The sequence below is a fragment of the Haliotis rubra genome, unplaced genomic scaffold (assembly GCF_003918875.1).
Source record: "Haliotis rubra isolate DU_JTF1 unplaced genomic scaffold, ASM391887v1 Scf151, whole genome shotgun sequence".
Taxonomy (NCBI): Eukaryota; Metazoa; Mollusca; class Gastropoda; order Lepetellida; family Haliotidae; genus Haliotis; species Haliotis rubra.
Window position 1 is genome coordinate 66,245 of NW_025765459.1, and position 15,067 is coordinate 81,311.

At 42.0% G+C, this 15,067-nt stretch overlaps 2 protein-coding genes and 1 long non-coding RNA gene across 3 annotated transcripts; all 3 read left to right on the forward strand.

Annotated features, from left to right (window-relative positions):
* Nucleotides 1–300: 300 nt before the first annotated feature.
* LOC124270355 lies at nt 301–3,522 on the forward strand. Its single transcript, XR_006896737.1, has 3 exons — nt 301–553; nt 985–1,068; nt 3,480–3,522. It is a non-coding gene; the product is annotated as an uncharacterized LOC124270355 (long non-coding RNA).
* A 118-nt stretch (nt 3,523–3,640) lies between these two features.
* Nucleotides 3,641–9,411, forward strand: LOC124270331 (ankyrin repeat domain-containing protein 50-like; the record flags this gene model as incomplete). The annotated part of the gene is made up of 2 exons (XM_046705378.1): nt 3,641–5,615; nt 8,294–9,411. Coding segments are annotated over exons 1-2 (3,093 nt in total), but the record flags the coding sequence as incomplete, so codon positions are not given.
* Nucleotides 9,412–9,435: 24 nt separating this feature from the next.
* LOC124270347 (histone-lysine N-methyltransferase EHMT2-like) lies at nt 9,436–13,303 on the forward strand. Its single transcript, XM_046705397.1, has 3 exons — nt 9,436–9,700; nt 12,381–12,451; nt 12,653–13,303. Exons 1-3 carry the CDS (start codon nt 9,481–9,483, stop codon nt 12,893–12,895), a joined length of 534 nt encoding a protein of 177 aa, XP_046561353.1. The 5' UTR covers nt 9,436–9,480; the 3' UTR covers nt 12,896–13,303.
* The last annotated feature ends 1,764 nt before the right edge of the window (nt 13,304–15,067 follow it).

The window sequence follows — 15,067 nt, forward strand, 5'->3', positions numbered from 1 at the left end:
TGGAACAAACTAAAATATTTTGAAGGATGGAAACTTACACAGAGAGAAGTCAGCAGCAGGAGACAACCCACTACAACACCGACACCAGATGACGCTTTGGCTAGACCTTCCACAGATACTGTCGCTGCCACTGAGCGAAGACAGCAGCAGGAAGGACAACCCACCACAGCACTGGTACCAGATGGCGCTGTTGCTAGACCTTCCACAGACACTGTCACTGCCTCAGATGGTTGGTTGACTGGTTTGTTATTTAACCCCGCACTCTGCAATATTTCAGCTTTATGGCGGCGGTCTGTAAATAATGGAGCCTGGACCAAACAATCCAATGCTCAACAGCATGAGCCTCGATCTACACAATTGGGACATAATGACACGTGTCAACCAAGTCAGCTAGCCACAGAGGAAAGTCAACAGCAGGAGAGACAACCCACTACAACACTGACAATAGTTGGCGCTGTGGCTAGACCTTACACAGATACTCTCACTGCCACAGAGGGAAGTCACCAGCAGGGGATACAATCCTTTTCAACAACCACACACAACTACCTACCAGGTGAGGCTGTTTGCAAAAACCCCATTTGTATTTCTTTTTAGCAAAACGTTCCATGGTGCGGAATGTGTGTGTCTGAATCTGTGTCTGTGTCTGTGTCTGTGAAAGGAATCAAGCCACCACTGTTCACATCCCTTGGTTGTATAAGAATCCGGTGATCTTGTGTTCACATTGAATATTTACATTAATTAAGCTTTTTGGGGTTGCCAGAATCAGAACTGTGTTTTTTGGTTTTACCAAAGTGGTTCACATCTGAGTTTTTCATCATTTACCATTAATGTGGTAAACATGGAATTGGGCCATTTCTTGATGTATCTCACTCCCTTACACCCTTTCTCACACACATCAGCGGAGAGCATACAATATTAACAAAGTACAAGTCTGATAACAAGACATCTAATTTCAATGGATTTATTTTCCTTTCTTCAACCCAGGTTGTTCAGTTTCACATTACGACATGTCCAACTCCTCCAACATTGCAGTCGGAGACAGCGGACATCGAGGCTGTACATCACAAGGTGGGATCAATCGAGAAAAACTACCTGATGTTTTTGAATGACCTGCTGTTTAAATGACGACCTTGGGTATAGATGACCTGCTCTTTGTCATACCATACTTGGTCTGAAGTTGTTCGATCAAGGTCTCAGTAAAACGCTTTATGATAGAGATGAGGAGAAAAATTCAAATGTATTCAGCAAAAATGACCTGCTGTATAACTGACCTGCTGTATAATTGACCTGCTATATAATTGACCTACTGTATAATTGACCTGCTGTATAATTGACCTACTGTATAATTGACCTGCTGTATAATTGACTTGCTGTACAATTGACCTGGTTTACAATTGATCTACTGTATAATTGACCCGCTGTATAATTGACCTGCTGTATAATTGACCTACTGTATGATAGACCTGCTGTATAATTGACCTGCTGTATAATTGACCTACTGTATAATTGACCTACTGTATAATTGACCTACTGTATACTTGACCTGCTGTATAATTGACCTGCTGTATAATTGACCTGCTGTATAATTGACCTGCTGTATAATTGACCTACTGTATAATTGACCTGCTGTATAATTGACCTACTGTACAATTGACCTGGTGTACAATTGATCTACTGTGTAATTGACCTACTGTATAATTGACCTGCTGTATAATTGACCTACTGTATAATTGACCTGCTGTATAATTGACCTACTGTATATTTGACCTGCTGTATAATTGACCTACTGTATAATTGACCTGCTGTATAATTGACCTGCTGTATAATTGACCCGCTGTATAATTGACCTACTGTATAACTGACCTTTTGTATATATGACCTACTGTATAAATGACCCGCTGTAAAAATAACCTACTGTATAATTGACCTACTGTATAATGACCTGCTGTATGATTGACCTACTGTTTAAATGACCCGCTGTACAAATGACCCACTGTATAAATGACCTACTGTATAATTGACCTACTGTATAATTGTCCTACTGTATAAATAACCTGCTGTATAAATGACCTATTGTATAAATGACCTGCTGTATAAATGACCTACTGTATAATTCACCTACTGTATAACTCACCTGCTGCATAAATGACCTACTGTTTAATTGACCTACTGTATAAATGGCCTGGCTAGCTATTCTCGAAACGTTCGTAGCCCTACGAACTTCTTAGGTCCATTCTTAACACATTGGCTACGAACAAAATTAAGAATTCTTAGGGCTACGAACGTTTCGAGAATAAGGGCCCTGCTGTATAAAAGACCCGCTGTATAATTGACCTATTGTATAAATGACCTGCCGCATAAAAATGTTCCCCTTTAAATAAATAACCAGTTGTATAATGACCCACTGTATGTAAATGATCCGTGGAATAAATGACCTGTTGTATAAATGACCGGCTGCAAGAATAATGTATAAACGACTGGCTGTATAACTGACATGTTGTATAAATGACCCGCTGTATAAATGACCTATTGCATAATTGACATGGAGCCGTATCGATAAAGATTCTAAGAATTTTTTTAGAAACAATCTAAGAATCCTAAAAAATCACACTTAGATCAAAGTTATTCTTAGGAGTGTATAAAAAATATCTTAGAGTAACTTTTACCTAAGTGATTCTAAGAGTAAAATTACTTTATCAATGTGACTTGAGAAAAATCTTACATTTAAGATTAAAACTGGATATATTCTTAGAATTAACAGAGTTAAGAATTATTTTTCACTCTTAGAATCTTTATTGATACGGCTCCTGGAGTATATAAGTGACCCACCGTATAAATAGCAGGCTGTATAAATGACTTGCTGTACAAATGACCTGCTGTATATAAACGACCCGCTGTATAAATGGCCCACTGTATAATTGACCTGCTGTATATAAATGACACGCCATATAATTGACCTGATGTATAAGTTCACAACTGTATAAATGACGTGCTGTATAATTGACCTGCCGTATAAATGACCCGCTGTCTAACTGGGGTGCTGTATAAATGACCCGCTGTATTAATGACCTGATCATAAATGGCCCACTGTATAATTGATCAGCCGTATAAAACCACCCGCCATATAAATGACCCGCATAATAATTTAACTGCAGTATATTTACCTGTTGTATAAACGACCCGTCCTATAATTGACCCGCTGTATAATTGACTTGTCCTGTAAATGACCCACTGTATATAAATAGACCTGTTTAAATGACCCGCCATATAAGTGAACTGGTGTATATGAACGATCCGCTGTATAACTGACCCGCCATATGAATGACCCGCAGTTATAAATGACCGGTGCTTCTTCCATGTTGACCCAATGTTTAGTAATATTGATTTTCTGTAAAAATATCAGTTGTAAATATGGTATTCAGTGTTTCGCAAACTTTGAATTTCAGATTTAATTTTAAGTTTGTTTTCATTTTCTCCAGAGAGTCTCAGTATAAGGATCAACCAACTCAGTGACATGTTAGTACAAACCCGTGCTCTTCACAAAACAGAAGAACTTCTGAAGAGGCACAGCCATGTTGGAATATGTGGAGCCCCTGGAGATGGGAAGACTACTGCTGCTCTCAGGATCTGTGAAACGTACATGAAGAAAAACTATCAAGTATTGTTTGTTGAAAATATTGAAGAGTTTGACATTGATGTCGTCATTAAGCGAAAGTGTGACATGTTGGTTGTGTTTGATGATATCTTTGGTTCTGTTGCCTTTCCCAGCAGCTTGGAGAAATTACACAAAGTGTTCAATGCCTTGGTTGATATATTACTGCGCTTATCACGGGACGAGGAGCTAACAGCCAAGGAAGAAAGAAAGAAGGAAGTGAAGAAAAGTGTGATGAAGAAGGAAGATGAAAAGCAATGTGATGATGAAACGACAAAAAAATGCAACTACAACCTTCGCTTCATTTTCACATCCAGAAACTACAACTGGAATGAGGGTTGTAAAAGACTACATCAGTTCAAAGTAAATCTGTTTAAACCTGAAACCATTGTTGATATGATTAAGACATGTTTAACCATTGAAGAAAAGAAACAGATCAGGACATTGTTCAGGACCAGAAGCCAAATCTGCAGTATCTCCGATAAGGACATGAAAGCTATTACAGAGTTAAAAGACGGCGTGTTTGGATATCCTTTGACCTGTAAACTGTACTTCACCAACCCAGTGTTCCAGATGCACAGTCTTGGGGACTTTTTCCTGAAACCAGTGACATACCTGAGAGGTGACCTTGACACCATTGTCCGTGAAGGCAGCAGCAGATCGGCTGCTCTGATTCTCCTGGTCCTGTGTGGAGGGAAACTGGACCTTGCCTCCTTGATGTGTGGGACAGACAAGAAGGTCACAGATCTGTTTCATGTTGTAAAGGAGAAGGTAGCACCATGCACTGATACAGACATAGAAAGAGAGATAAGCAATTTTACCGGCACCTACTGTGTCGTGGAGAATCATGTAGCCTCCTTTTCACATCCATCCATCCACGATGCTGCCGCATGTGCTTTTGGGAATCTCAACAGTGTTTTATTAGTAAAACACTGTTCCCTTCAGTTTTTGTCTGAAAGAGTTAAACCAAGCATGACTGATGCTCGACAGACAACCAAAGCTGATGATGTGACAAACATGATCTACATCACTTCTGGTCTTTACCAATTGATGATCGACAGGCTAGTGGAAGGTATCCGTGAAGATTGCTTCAGATGGACAGTAGGCCACCCTGTATTCGGAAACAATGAATTAGCATCCTCACTGATGACGGAACTGGAAAATGACTTGCCTCATATAGTCCACCGAAAGGACAACACATCTGGTGAATGTTTTCTATACTGGACTTCCCTGTCTAATAATGATTTACTGTTTAGACAGTCACTATTACTGATGAGTAAAAAGGAAAATCTCTCCCCTGAAAATGTCAAAGACCTGTATGAGAGTATCACAGGGTGCATAAAGGCTGGCAAGGTGGGGAACCTGCAACGTATTGTTGATGTGCTAAAGCATCATGGAGAATATCATGCAGACCTAAGGACGACGGCAGACAAAACACTGCTCATAATTGCTGCAGAGGCTGGACAGTTGGATGTGTTCAACCATTTACTGCAAGAAGGGGCAAATGTGTCAGTGAAGGACAGGAAAGGAAACAGTTGCCTTCATCATGCATGTATTTCAGGAAAAAGAGACATTGTGAAAGTTGTTGTTGAAAAGTTTCCAGGTATGATTGATGATTCGAATTTTCGAGGTCTTACATCTACAATGTTGTGTGCTGAGACAGGCCAGGAGGAGATCCTCAAGTTCCTGGTGTCACATGGTGCTGATCTCTCTGCTAAGATATTGGGAGGTCAGAGTTGTTTACATGTGGCGTGTGCAAGTGGTCATTTATCAACCGTCCAATATTTGTTGTCCTGTGAAATTATCAATATTAATGAAAGAACATTATCAAGAACAACGCCGATTATGATGGCTACTGAAAAGGGACACTCTGGTGTTTATCACCTTCTTGTGTCAAAGGGAGCTGATGTGTCACTTACTGATGACAGGGGTAGAGACTGTCTGATGTATGTATGTAAGGGAGGTACCATGTCTATAGTTAGGCACCTTCTATCTTTGAAAACAATCAACATCAACAGGGGAGATCACGACAACATGACACCAGTCATGATAGCAGCTAAAGCCAGACACTCTGATGTTTATCACCTTCTTGTGTCAAAGGGAGCTGATGTGTCACTTACTGATGACAGGGGTAGAGACTGTCTGATGTATGTATGTAAGGGAGGTACCATGTCTATAGTTAGGCACCTTCTATCTTTGAAAACAATCAACATCAACAGGGAGATCACGACAACATGACACCAGTCATGATTGCAGCTAAAGCCGGACAATCTGATGTTTATCACCTTCTTGTGTCAGAGGGAGCTGATCTGTCAATTACAGATAACATGGGCAGAGACTGTCTGATGTCTGCATGTGAGGGAGACAACATGTTTACATTGTTTTATGGAACCTCAGATAACGTGTCTATAGTTAGACACCTAGTATCTTTGGACAAAATCAACATCAACAGGAGAGATCATAACAACATGACACCAGTCATTATAGCAGTTCAAGCTGAACACTCTGATGTTTATCACCTTCTTGTGTCAGAGGGGGCTGATGTGTCACTTACTGATAACAGGGGCAGAGACTGTCTGATGTATGGATGTAAGAGAGGTAACAGGTCTATAGTTAGGCACCTACTATCTTTGAAAACAATCAACACCAACAGGAGAGATTCCGACAACATGACACCCGCCATGATAGCAGCTGAAGCCAGACATTCTGATGTTTATCACCTTCTTGTGTCAGAGGGAGCTGATGTGTCACTTACTGATAACAGGGGCAGAGACTGTCTGATGTATGGATGTAAGAGAGGTAACATGTCTATAGTTAGGCACCTACAATCTTTGAAAACAATCAACATCAACAGGAGAGATCACGACAACATGACACCAGTCATGATTGCAGCTGAAGCCAGACACGCTGATGTTTATCACCTTCTTGTGTCAAAGGGAGCTGATGTGTCACTTACTGATAGCAGGGGCAGAGACTGTCTGATGTATGCATGTGCGAGAGGTAACATGTCTATAGTTAGGCACCTACTATCTTTGAAAACAATCAACATCAACAAGAGAGATCCCAACAACATGACACCCGCCATGATTGCAGCTAAAGCCGGACACGCTGATGTTTATCACCTTCTTGTGTCAGAGGGAGCTGATGTGTCACTTACAGATAACCAGGGCAGAGACTGTCTGATTTATGCATGTGAGGGAGGTAACATGTCTATAGTTAGGCACCTACTATCTTTGAAAACAATCAACTTCAACAAGAGAGATCCCAACAACATGACACCCGCCATGATAGCAGCTAAAGCCAGACATTCTGATGTTTATCACCTTCTTGTGTCAGAGGGAGCTGATGTGTCACTTACTGATAACAGGGACAGAGACTGTCTGATGTATGCATGTGAGAGAGATAACATGTCTATAGTTAGGCACCTACTATCTTTGAAAACAATCAACATCAACAGGGGAGATCACGACAACATGACACCAGTCATGATTGCAGCTAAAGCCGGACACTCTGATGTTTATCACCTTCTTGTGTCAGAGGGAGCTGATCCGTCAATTACAGATAACATGGGTAGAGACTGTCTGATGTCTGCATGTGAGAGAGGTAACATGTCTATAGTTAGGCACCTACTATCTTTGAAAACAATCAACATCAACAGGAGAGATCCCAACAACATGACACCCGCTATGATTGCAGCTAAAGCCATACACGCTGATGTTTATCACCTTCTTGTGTCAGAGGGAGCTGATGTGTCACTTACTGATAACCAGGGCAGAGACTGTCTGATGTATGCATGTGAGAGAGATAACATGTCTATAGTTAGGCACCTACTATCTTTGAAAACAATCAACATCAACAGGAGAGATCCCAACAACATGACACCCGCCATGATTGCAGCTGAAGCCGGACACGCTGATGTTTATCACCTTCTTGTGTCAGAGGGAGCTGATGTGTCACTTACTGATAACCAGGGCAGAGACTGTCTGATGTATGCATGTGAGGGAGGTACCATGTCTATAGTTAGGCACCTACTATCTTTGAAAACAATCAACACCAACAGGAGAGATTCCGACAACATGACACCCGCCATGATAGCAGCTGAAGCCAGACATTCTGATGTTTATCACCTTCTTGTGTCAGAGGGAGCTGATGTGTCACTTACTGATAACCAGGACAGAGACTGTCTGATGTATGCATGTGAGAGAGATAACATGTCTATAGTTAGGCACCTACTATCTTTGAAAACAATCAACATCAACAGGGGAGATCACGACAACATGACACCCGCCATGATTGCAGCCAAAGCCGGACACTCTGATGTTTATCACCTTCTTGTGTCAGAGGGAGCTGATCCGTCAATTACAGATAACATGGGCAGAGACTGTCTGATGTCTGCATGTGAGAGAGGTAACATGTCTATAGTTAGGCACCTAGTATCTTTGAAAACAATCAACATCAACAGGGGATATCACGGCAACATGACACCAGTCATGATTGCAGCTAAAGCCGGACACTCTGATGTTTATCACCTTCTTGTGTCAGAGGGAGCTGATCCGTCAATTACAGATAACATGGGCAGAGACTGTCTGATGTCTGCATGTGAGGGAGGCAACATGTTTACATTGTTTTATGGAACTTCAGATAACGTGTCTATAGTTAGACACCTACTATCATTGGACAAAATCAACATCAACAGGAGAGATCACCACAACATGACACCAGTCATTATAGCAGTTCAAGCTGAAAACTCTGATGTTTATCACCTTCTTGTGTCAGAGGGGGCTGATATGTCACTTACAGATAACAGGGGCAGAGACTGTCTGATGTATGCATGTAAGAGAGGTACCATGTCTATAGTTAGGCACCTACTATCTTTGAAAACAATCAACATCAACAGGGGAGATCACGACAACATGACACCAGTCATGATTGCAGCTAAAGCCAGACAATCTGATGTTTATCACCTTCTTGTGTCAGAGGGAGCTGATCTGTCAATTACAGATAACATGGGCAGAGACTGTCTGATGTCTGCATGTGAGAGAGATAACATGTCTATAGTTAGGCACCTACTATCTTTGAAAACAATCAACATCAACAGGGGAGATCCCAACAACATGACACCCGCCATGATTGCAGCTAAAGCCGGACACGCTGATGTTTATCACCTTCTTGTGTCAGAGGGAGCTGATGTGTCACTTACAGATAACCAGGGCAGAGACTGTCTGATTTATGCATGTGAGGGAGGTACCATGTCTATAGTTAGGCACCTACTATCTTTGAAAACAATCAACTTCAACAAGAGAGATCCCAACAACATGACACCCGCCATGATAGCAGCTAAAGTCAGACATTCTGATGTTTATCACCTTCTTGTGTCAGAGGGAGCTGATGTGTCACTTACTGATAACAGGGACAGAGACTGTCTGATGTATGCATGTGAGAGAGATAACATGTCTATAGTTAGGCACCTACTATCTTTGAAAACAATCAACATCAACAGGGGAGATCACGACAACATGACACCAGTCATGATTGCAGCTAAAGCCGGACACTCTGATGTTTATCACCTTCTTGTGTCAGAGGGAGCTGATCCGTCAATTACAGATAACATGGGTAGAGACTGTCTGATGTCTGCATGTGAGAGAGGTAACATGTCTATAGTTAGGCACCTACTATCTTTGAAAACAATCAACATCAACAGGAGAGATCCCAACAACATGACACCCGCTGTGATTGCAGCTAAAGCCGGACACGCTGATGTTTATCACCTTCTTGTGTCAGAGGGAGCTGATGTGTCACTTACTGATAACCAGGGCAGAGACTGTCTGATGTATGCATGTGAGAGAGATAACATGTCTATAGTTAGGCACCTACTATCTTTGAAAACAATCAACATCAACAGGAGAGATCCCAACAACATGACACCCGCCATGATTGCAGCTGAAGCCGGACACGCTGATGTTCATCACCTTCTTGTGTCAGAGGGAGCTGATGTGTCACTTACTGATAACCAGGGCAGAGACTGTCTGATGTATGCATGTGAGGGAGGTACCATGTCTATAGTTAGGCACCTACTATCTTTGAAAACAATCAACACCAACAGGAGAGATTCCGACAACATGACACCCGCCATGATAGCAGCTGAAGCCGGACATTCTGATGTTTATCACCTTCTTGTGTCAGAGGGAGCTGATCCGTCAATTACAGATAACATGGGCAGAGACTGTCTGATGTCTGCATGTGAGAGAGGTAACATGTCTATAGTTAGGCACCTATTATCTTTGAAAACAATCAACATCAACAGGGGATATCACGACAACATGACACCAGTCATGATTGCAGCTAAAGCCAGACACTCTGATGTTTATCACCTTCTTGTGTCAGAGGGAGCTGATGTGTCACTTACAGATAACCAGGGCAGAGACTGTCTGATTTATGCATGTGAGGGAGGTACCATGTCTATAGTTAGGCACCTACTATCTTTGAAAACAATCAACTTCAACAAGAGAGATCCCAACAACATGACACCCGCCATGATAGCAGCTAAAGCCAGACATTCTGATGTTTATCACCTTCTTGTGTCAGAGGGAGCTGATGTGTCACTTACTGATAACAGGGACAGAGACTGTCTGATGTATGCATGTGAGAGAGATAACATGTATATAGTTAGGCACCTACTATCTTTGAAAACAATCAACATCAACAGGGGAGATCACGACAACATGACACCAGTCATGATTGCAGCTAAAGCCGGACAATCTGATGTTTATCACCTTCTTGTGTCAGAGGGAGCTGATCTGTCAATTACAGATAACATGGGCAGAGACTGTCTGATGTCTGCATGTGAGGGAGGCAACATGTTTACATTGTTTTATGGAACTTCAGATAACGTGTCTATAATTAGACACCTACTATCATTGGACAAAATCAACATCAACAGGAGAGATCATATCAACATGACACCAGTCATTATAGCAGTTCAAGCTGAAAACTCTGATGTTTATCACCTTCTTGTGTCAGAGGGGGCTGATTTGTCACTTACAGATAGCAGGGGCAGAGACTGTCTGATGTATGCATGTAAGAGAGGTACCATGTCTATAGTTAGGCACCTACTATCTTTGAAAACAATCAACATCAACAGGGGAGATCACGACAACATGACACCAGTCATGATTGCAGCTAAAGCCGGACAATCTGATGTTTATCACCTTCTTGTGTCAGAGGGAGCTGATCTGTCAATTACAGATAACATGGGCAGAGACTGTCTGATGTCTGCATGTGAGAGAGATAACATGTCTATAGTTAGGCACCTACTATCTTTGAAAACAATCAACATCAACAGGAGAGATCCCAACAACATGACACCCGCCATGATTGCAGCTAAAGCCAGACACGCTGATGTTTATCACCTTCTTGTGTCAGAGGGAGCTGATGTGTCACTTACAGATAACCAGGGCAGAGACTGTCTGATTTATGCATGTGAGGGAGGTACCATGTCTATAGTTAGGCACCTACTATCTTTGAAAACAATCAACTTCAACAGGAGAGATCCCAACAACATGACACCCGCCATGATAGCAGCTAAAGCCAGACATTCTGATGTTTATCACCTTCTTGTGTCAGAGGGAGCTGATGTGTCACTTACTGATAACAGGGACAGAGACTGTCTGATGTATGCATGTGAGAGAGATAACATGTCTATAGTTAGGCACCTACTATCTTTGAAAACAATCAACATCAACAGGGGAGATCACGACAACATGACACCAGTCATGATTGCAGCCTAAAGCCAGACACTCTGATGTTTATCACCTTCTTGTGTCAGAGGGAGCTGATCCGTCAATTACAGATAACATGGGTAGAGACTGTCTGATGTCTGCATGTGAGAGAGATAACATGTCTATAGTTAGGCACCTACTATCTTTGAAAACAATCAACATCAACAGGAGAGATCCCAACAACATGACACCCGCCATGATTGCAGCTGAAGCCGGACACGCTGATGTTTATCACCTTCTTGTGTCAGAGGGAGCTGATGTGTCACTTACTGATAACCAGGGCAGAGACTGTCTGATGTATGCATGTGAGAGAGATAACATGTCTATAGTTAGGCACCTACTATCTTTGAAAACAATCAACATCAACAGGAGAGATCCCAACAACATGACACCCGCCATGATTGCAGCTGAAGCCGGACACGCTGATGTTCATCACCTTCTTGTGTCAGAGGGAGCTGATGTGTCACTTACTGATAACCAGGGCAGAGACTGTCTGATGTATGCATGTGAGGGAGGTACCATGTCTATAGTTAGGCACCTACTATCTTTGAAAACAATCAACACCAACAGGAGAGATTCCGACAACATGACACCCGCCATGATAGCAGCTGAAGCCAGACATTCTGATGTTTATCACCTTCTTGTGTGAGAGGGAGCTGATCCGTCAATTACAGATAACATGGGCAGAGACTGTCTGATGTCTGCATGTGAGAGAGGTAACATGTCTATAGTTAGGCACCTACTATCTTTGAAAACAATCAACATCAACAGGGGATATCACGACAACATGACACCAGTCATGATTGCAGCTAAAGCCGGACACTCTGATGTTTATCACCTTCTTGTGTCAGAGGGAGCTGATCCGTCAATTACAGATAACATGGGCAGAGACTGTCTGATGTCTGCATGTGAGGGAGGCAACATGTTTACATTGTTTTATGGAACTTCAGATAACGTGTCTATAGTTAGACACCTACTATCATTGGACAAAATCAACATCAACAGGAGAGATCACGACAACATGACACCAGTCATTATAGCAGTTCAAGCTGAAAACTCTGATGTTTATCACCTTCTTGTGTCAGAGGGGGCTGATGTGTCACTTACTGATAACCAGGGCAGAGACTGTCTGATGTATGCATGTGAGAGAGATAACATGTCTATAGTTAGGCACCTACTATCTTTGAAAACAATCAACATCAACAGGAGAGATCACAACAACATGACACCAGTCATGATTGCAGCTAAAGCCGGACACTCTGATGTTTATCACCTTCTTGTGTCAGAGGGAGCTGATGTGTCACTTACAGATAACATGGGCAGAGACTGTCTGATGTATGCATGTGAGAGAGGTAACATGTCTATAGTTAGGCACCTACTATCTTTGAAAACAATCAACATCAACAGGAGAGATCCCAACAACATGACACCCGCCATGATTGCAGCTGAAAGCCGGACACGCTGATGTTTATCACCTTCTTGTGTCAGAGGGAGCTGATGTGTCACTTACAGATAACCAGGGCAGAGACTGTTTGATGTATGCTGTGAGGGAGGTACCATGTCTATAGTTAGGCATCTACTATCTTTGAAAACAATCAACATCAACAAGAGAGATCCCAACAACATGACACCCGCCATGATAGCAGCTAAAGCCGGACACTCTGATGTTTATCACCTTCTTGTGTCAGAGGGAGCTGATGTGTCACTTACAGATAGCAGGGGCAGAGACTGTCTGATGTATGCATGTGAGAGAGGTACCATGTCTATAGTTAGGCATCTACTATCTTTGAAAACAATCAACACCAACAGGAGAGATCCCGACAACATGACACCCGCCAAGATTGCAGCTGAAGCCGGACACTCTGATGTTTATCACCTTCAGAGGGAGCTGATGTCACTTACAGTCAGAGGTCTGAGCTGATGTGTCAATTACCATAACAGGGCAACAGAGAGATCTGTCTGATGTCATGCATGCAGCTGAGCTGAGCCACTCTGATGTTTATCACCTTCTTGTGTCAGAGGGTGATGTGTCACTTACAGATAACAGGGGGCCAGAGACTGTCTGATGTATGTTAGAGAGGTAACATCTATAGTTAGGCACCTACTATCTTTGAAAACAATCAACATCAACAGGAGAGATCCCGACAACATGACACCCGCCATGATAGCAGCTGAAGCCAGACACTCTGATGTTTATCACCTTCTTGTGTCAGAGGGAGCTGATGTGTCACTTACAGATAGCAGGGGCAGAGACTGTCTGATGTATGCATGTGAGAGAGGTAACATGTCTATAGTTAGGCATCTACTATCTTTGAAAACAATCAACATCAACAGGAGAGATCCGACAACATGACATGACAGCCCAGCCATGTTTATAGCAGTGTCACTTACAGATAGCAGGGCAGCAGACACTCATGATGTTTATCACCTTATCTTTGTGTCCCAGAGGGAGCTGATGATGTTTATCACCTGTCACTTACAGATAGCAGGGGCAGAGACTGTCTGATGTATGCATGTGAGAGAGGTACCATGTCTATAGTTAGGCATCTACTATCTTTGAAAACAATCAACACCAACAGGAGAGATCGCGACAACATGACACCCGCCATGATAGCAGCTGAAGCCAGACACTCTGATGTTTATCACCTTCTTGTGTGAGAGGGAGCTGATGTGTCACTTACTGATAACATGGGTAGAGACTGTCTGATGTATGCATGTAAGAGTGGTACAATGTCTATAGTTAGGCACCTACTATCTTTGAACAAAATCAACATCAACAATAGAGATTACAAGAACATGACACCTGCCATGATTGCAGCTAGATCTAGACACTCTCATGTTTATCACCTTCTTGTGTCAGAGGGAGCTGATATGTCGCTTAGTGAAAACAAGGACAGAGACTGCTGAAATGTAATGTATTGTAAGAGATGTTATGGACTGGAAACTTGGTCTTCATAAACTATAATCTCCAAAGGAATTGACATTGATCATTGAAATTGAAATTGTGAATGCATTCCTGTCTCATATTAAATTAACTAAAAATCGTATATATTTTATTAACTTGTATGCAATCGTTTGTACGCATTTCAGAAATTGAGGATCACAATTCAACTGTATTCTCTCTTTCAAAAATGTCCAGACTAGGAAATACTCAAAACACGATTTTCAGTTTTCATATTTGTGTAATAAGCCGTTTGCTGCGACGGTTTGTTGTATCCAGAGCTTACACAATGATGTGGACAATTCCAGTAATTCTCCAATGAACCAATCATAAGTGGAATGGCCCTATCTCCAAACAATTTGTCTAGAATATGAGTGAGTGAGAATGATTCATTATTGCTTAACCTCACATTTGTTCCAATATATTTTAAGTGTGATGTCTCTTTGAGATCGTTGTAGGTTTATTTGTAGTGATTGTTGGAGGCAGGAAAACACTGTAACGGTCGTGAAATATTGAGCATTATTACTGAGTGGCCAATCTTCACCACAGGTGTGATTTGGAGTTACCTCCCCTGGCATACAAGATTTGATCATTCCAGAAGTTTTTTGATGTGTCTGTTCGAAGATGGTGGGCTGTAGAAGGGGGACAGGATGACGATGTGAGGCTTTTAATGATCTGAATTATCTCTTTGCCAAG

Coding starts and splice junctions, on each gene's coding strand:
- LOC124270347 (XM_046705397.1), top strand. CDS start 9,481: ATGTATGCATGTGAGAGAGATAACATGTCTATAGTTAGGCACCTACTA. Junction 9,701..12,380: donor GATGTATGCATGTGAGGGAG/GTACCATGTCTA, acceptor ATGGAACTTCAG/ATAACGTGTCTATAGTTAGA. Junction 12,452..12,652: donor ACAGGAGAGATCACGACAAC/ATGACACCAGTC, acceptor GATCACAACAAC/ATGACACCAGTCATGATTGC.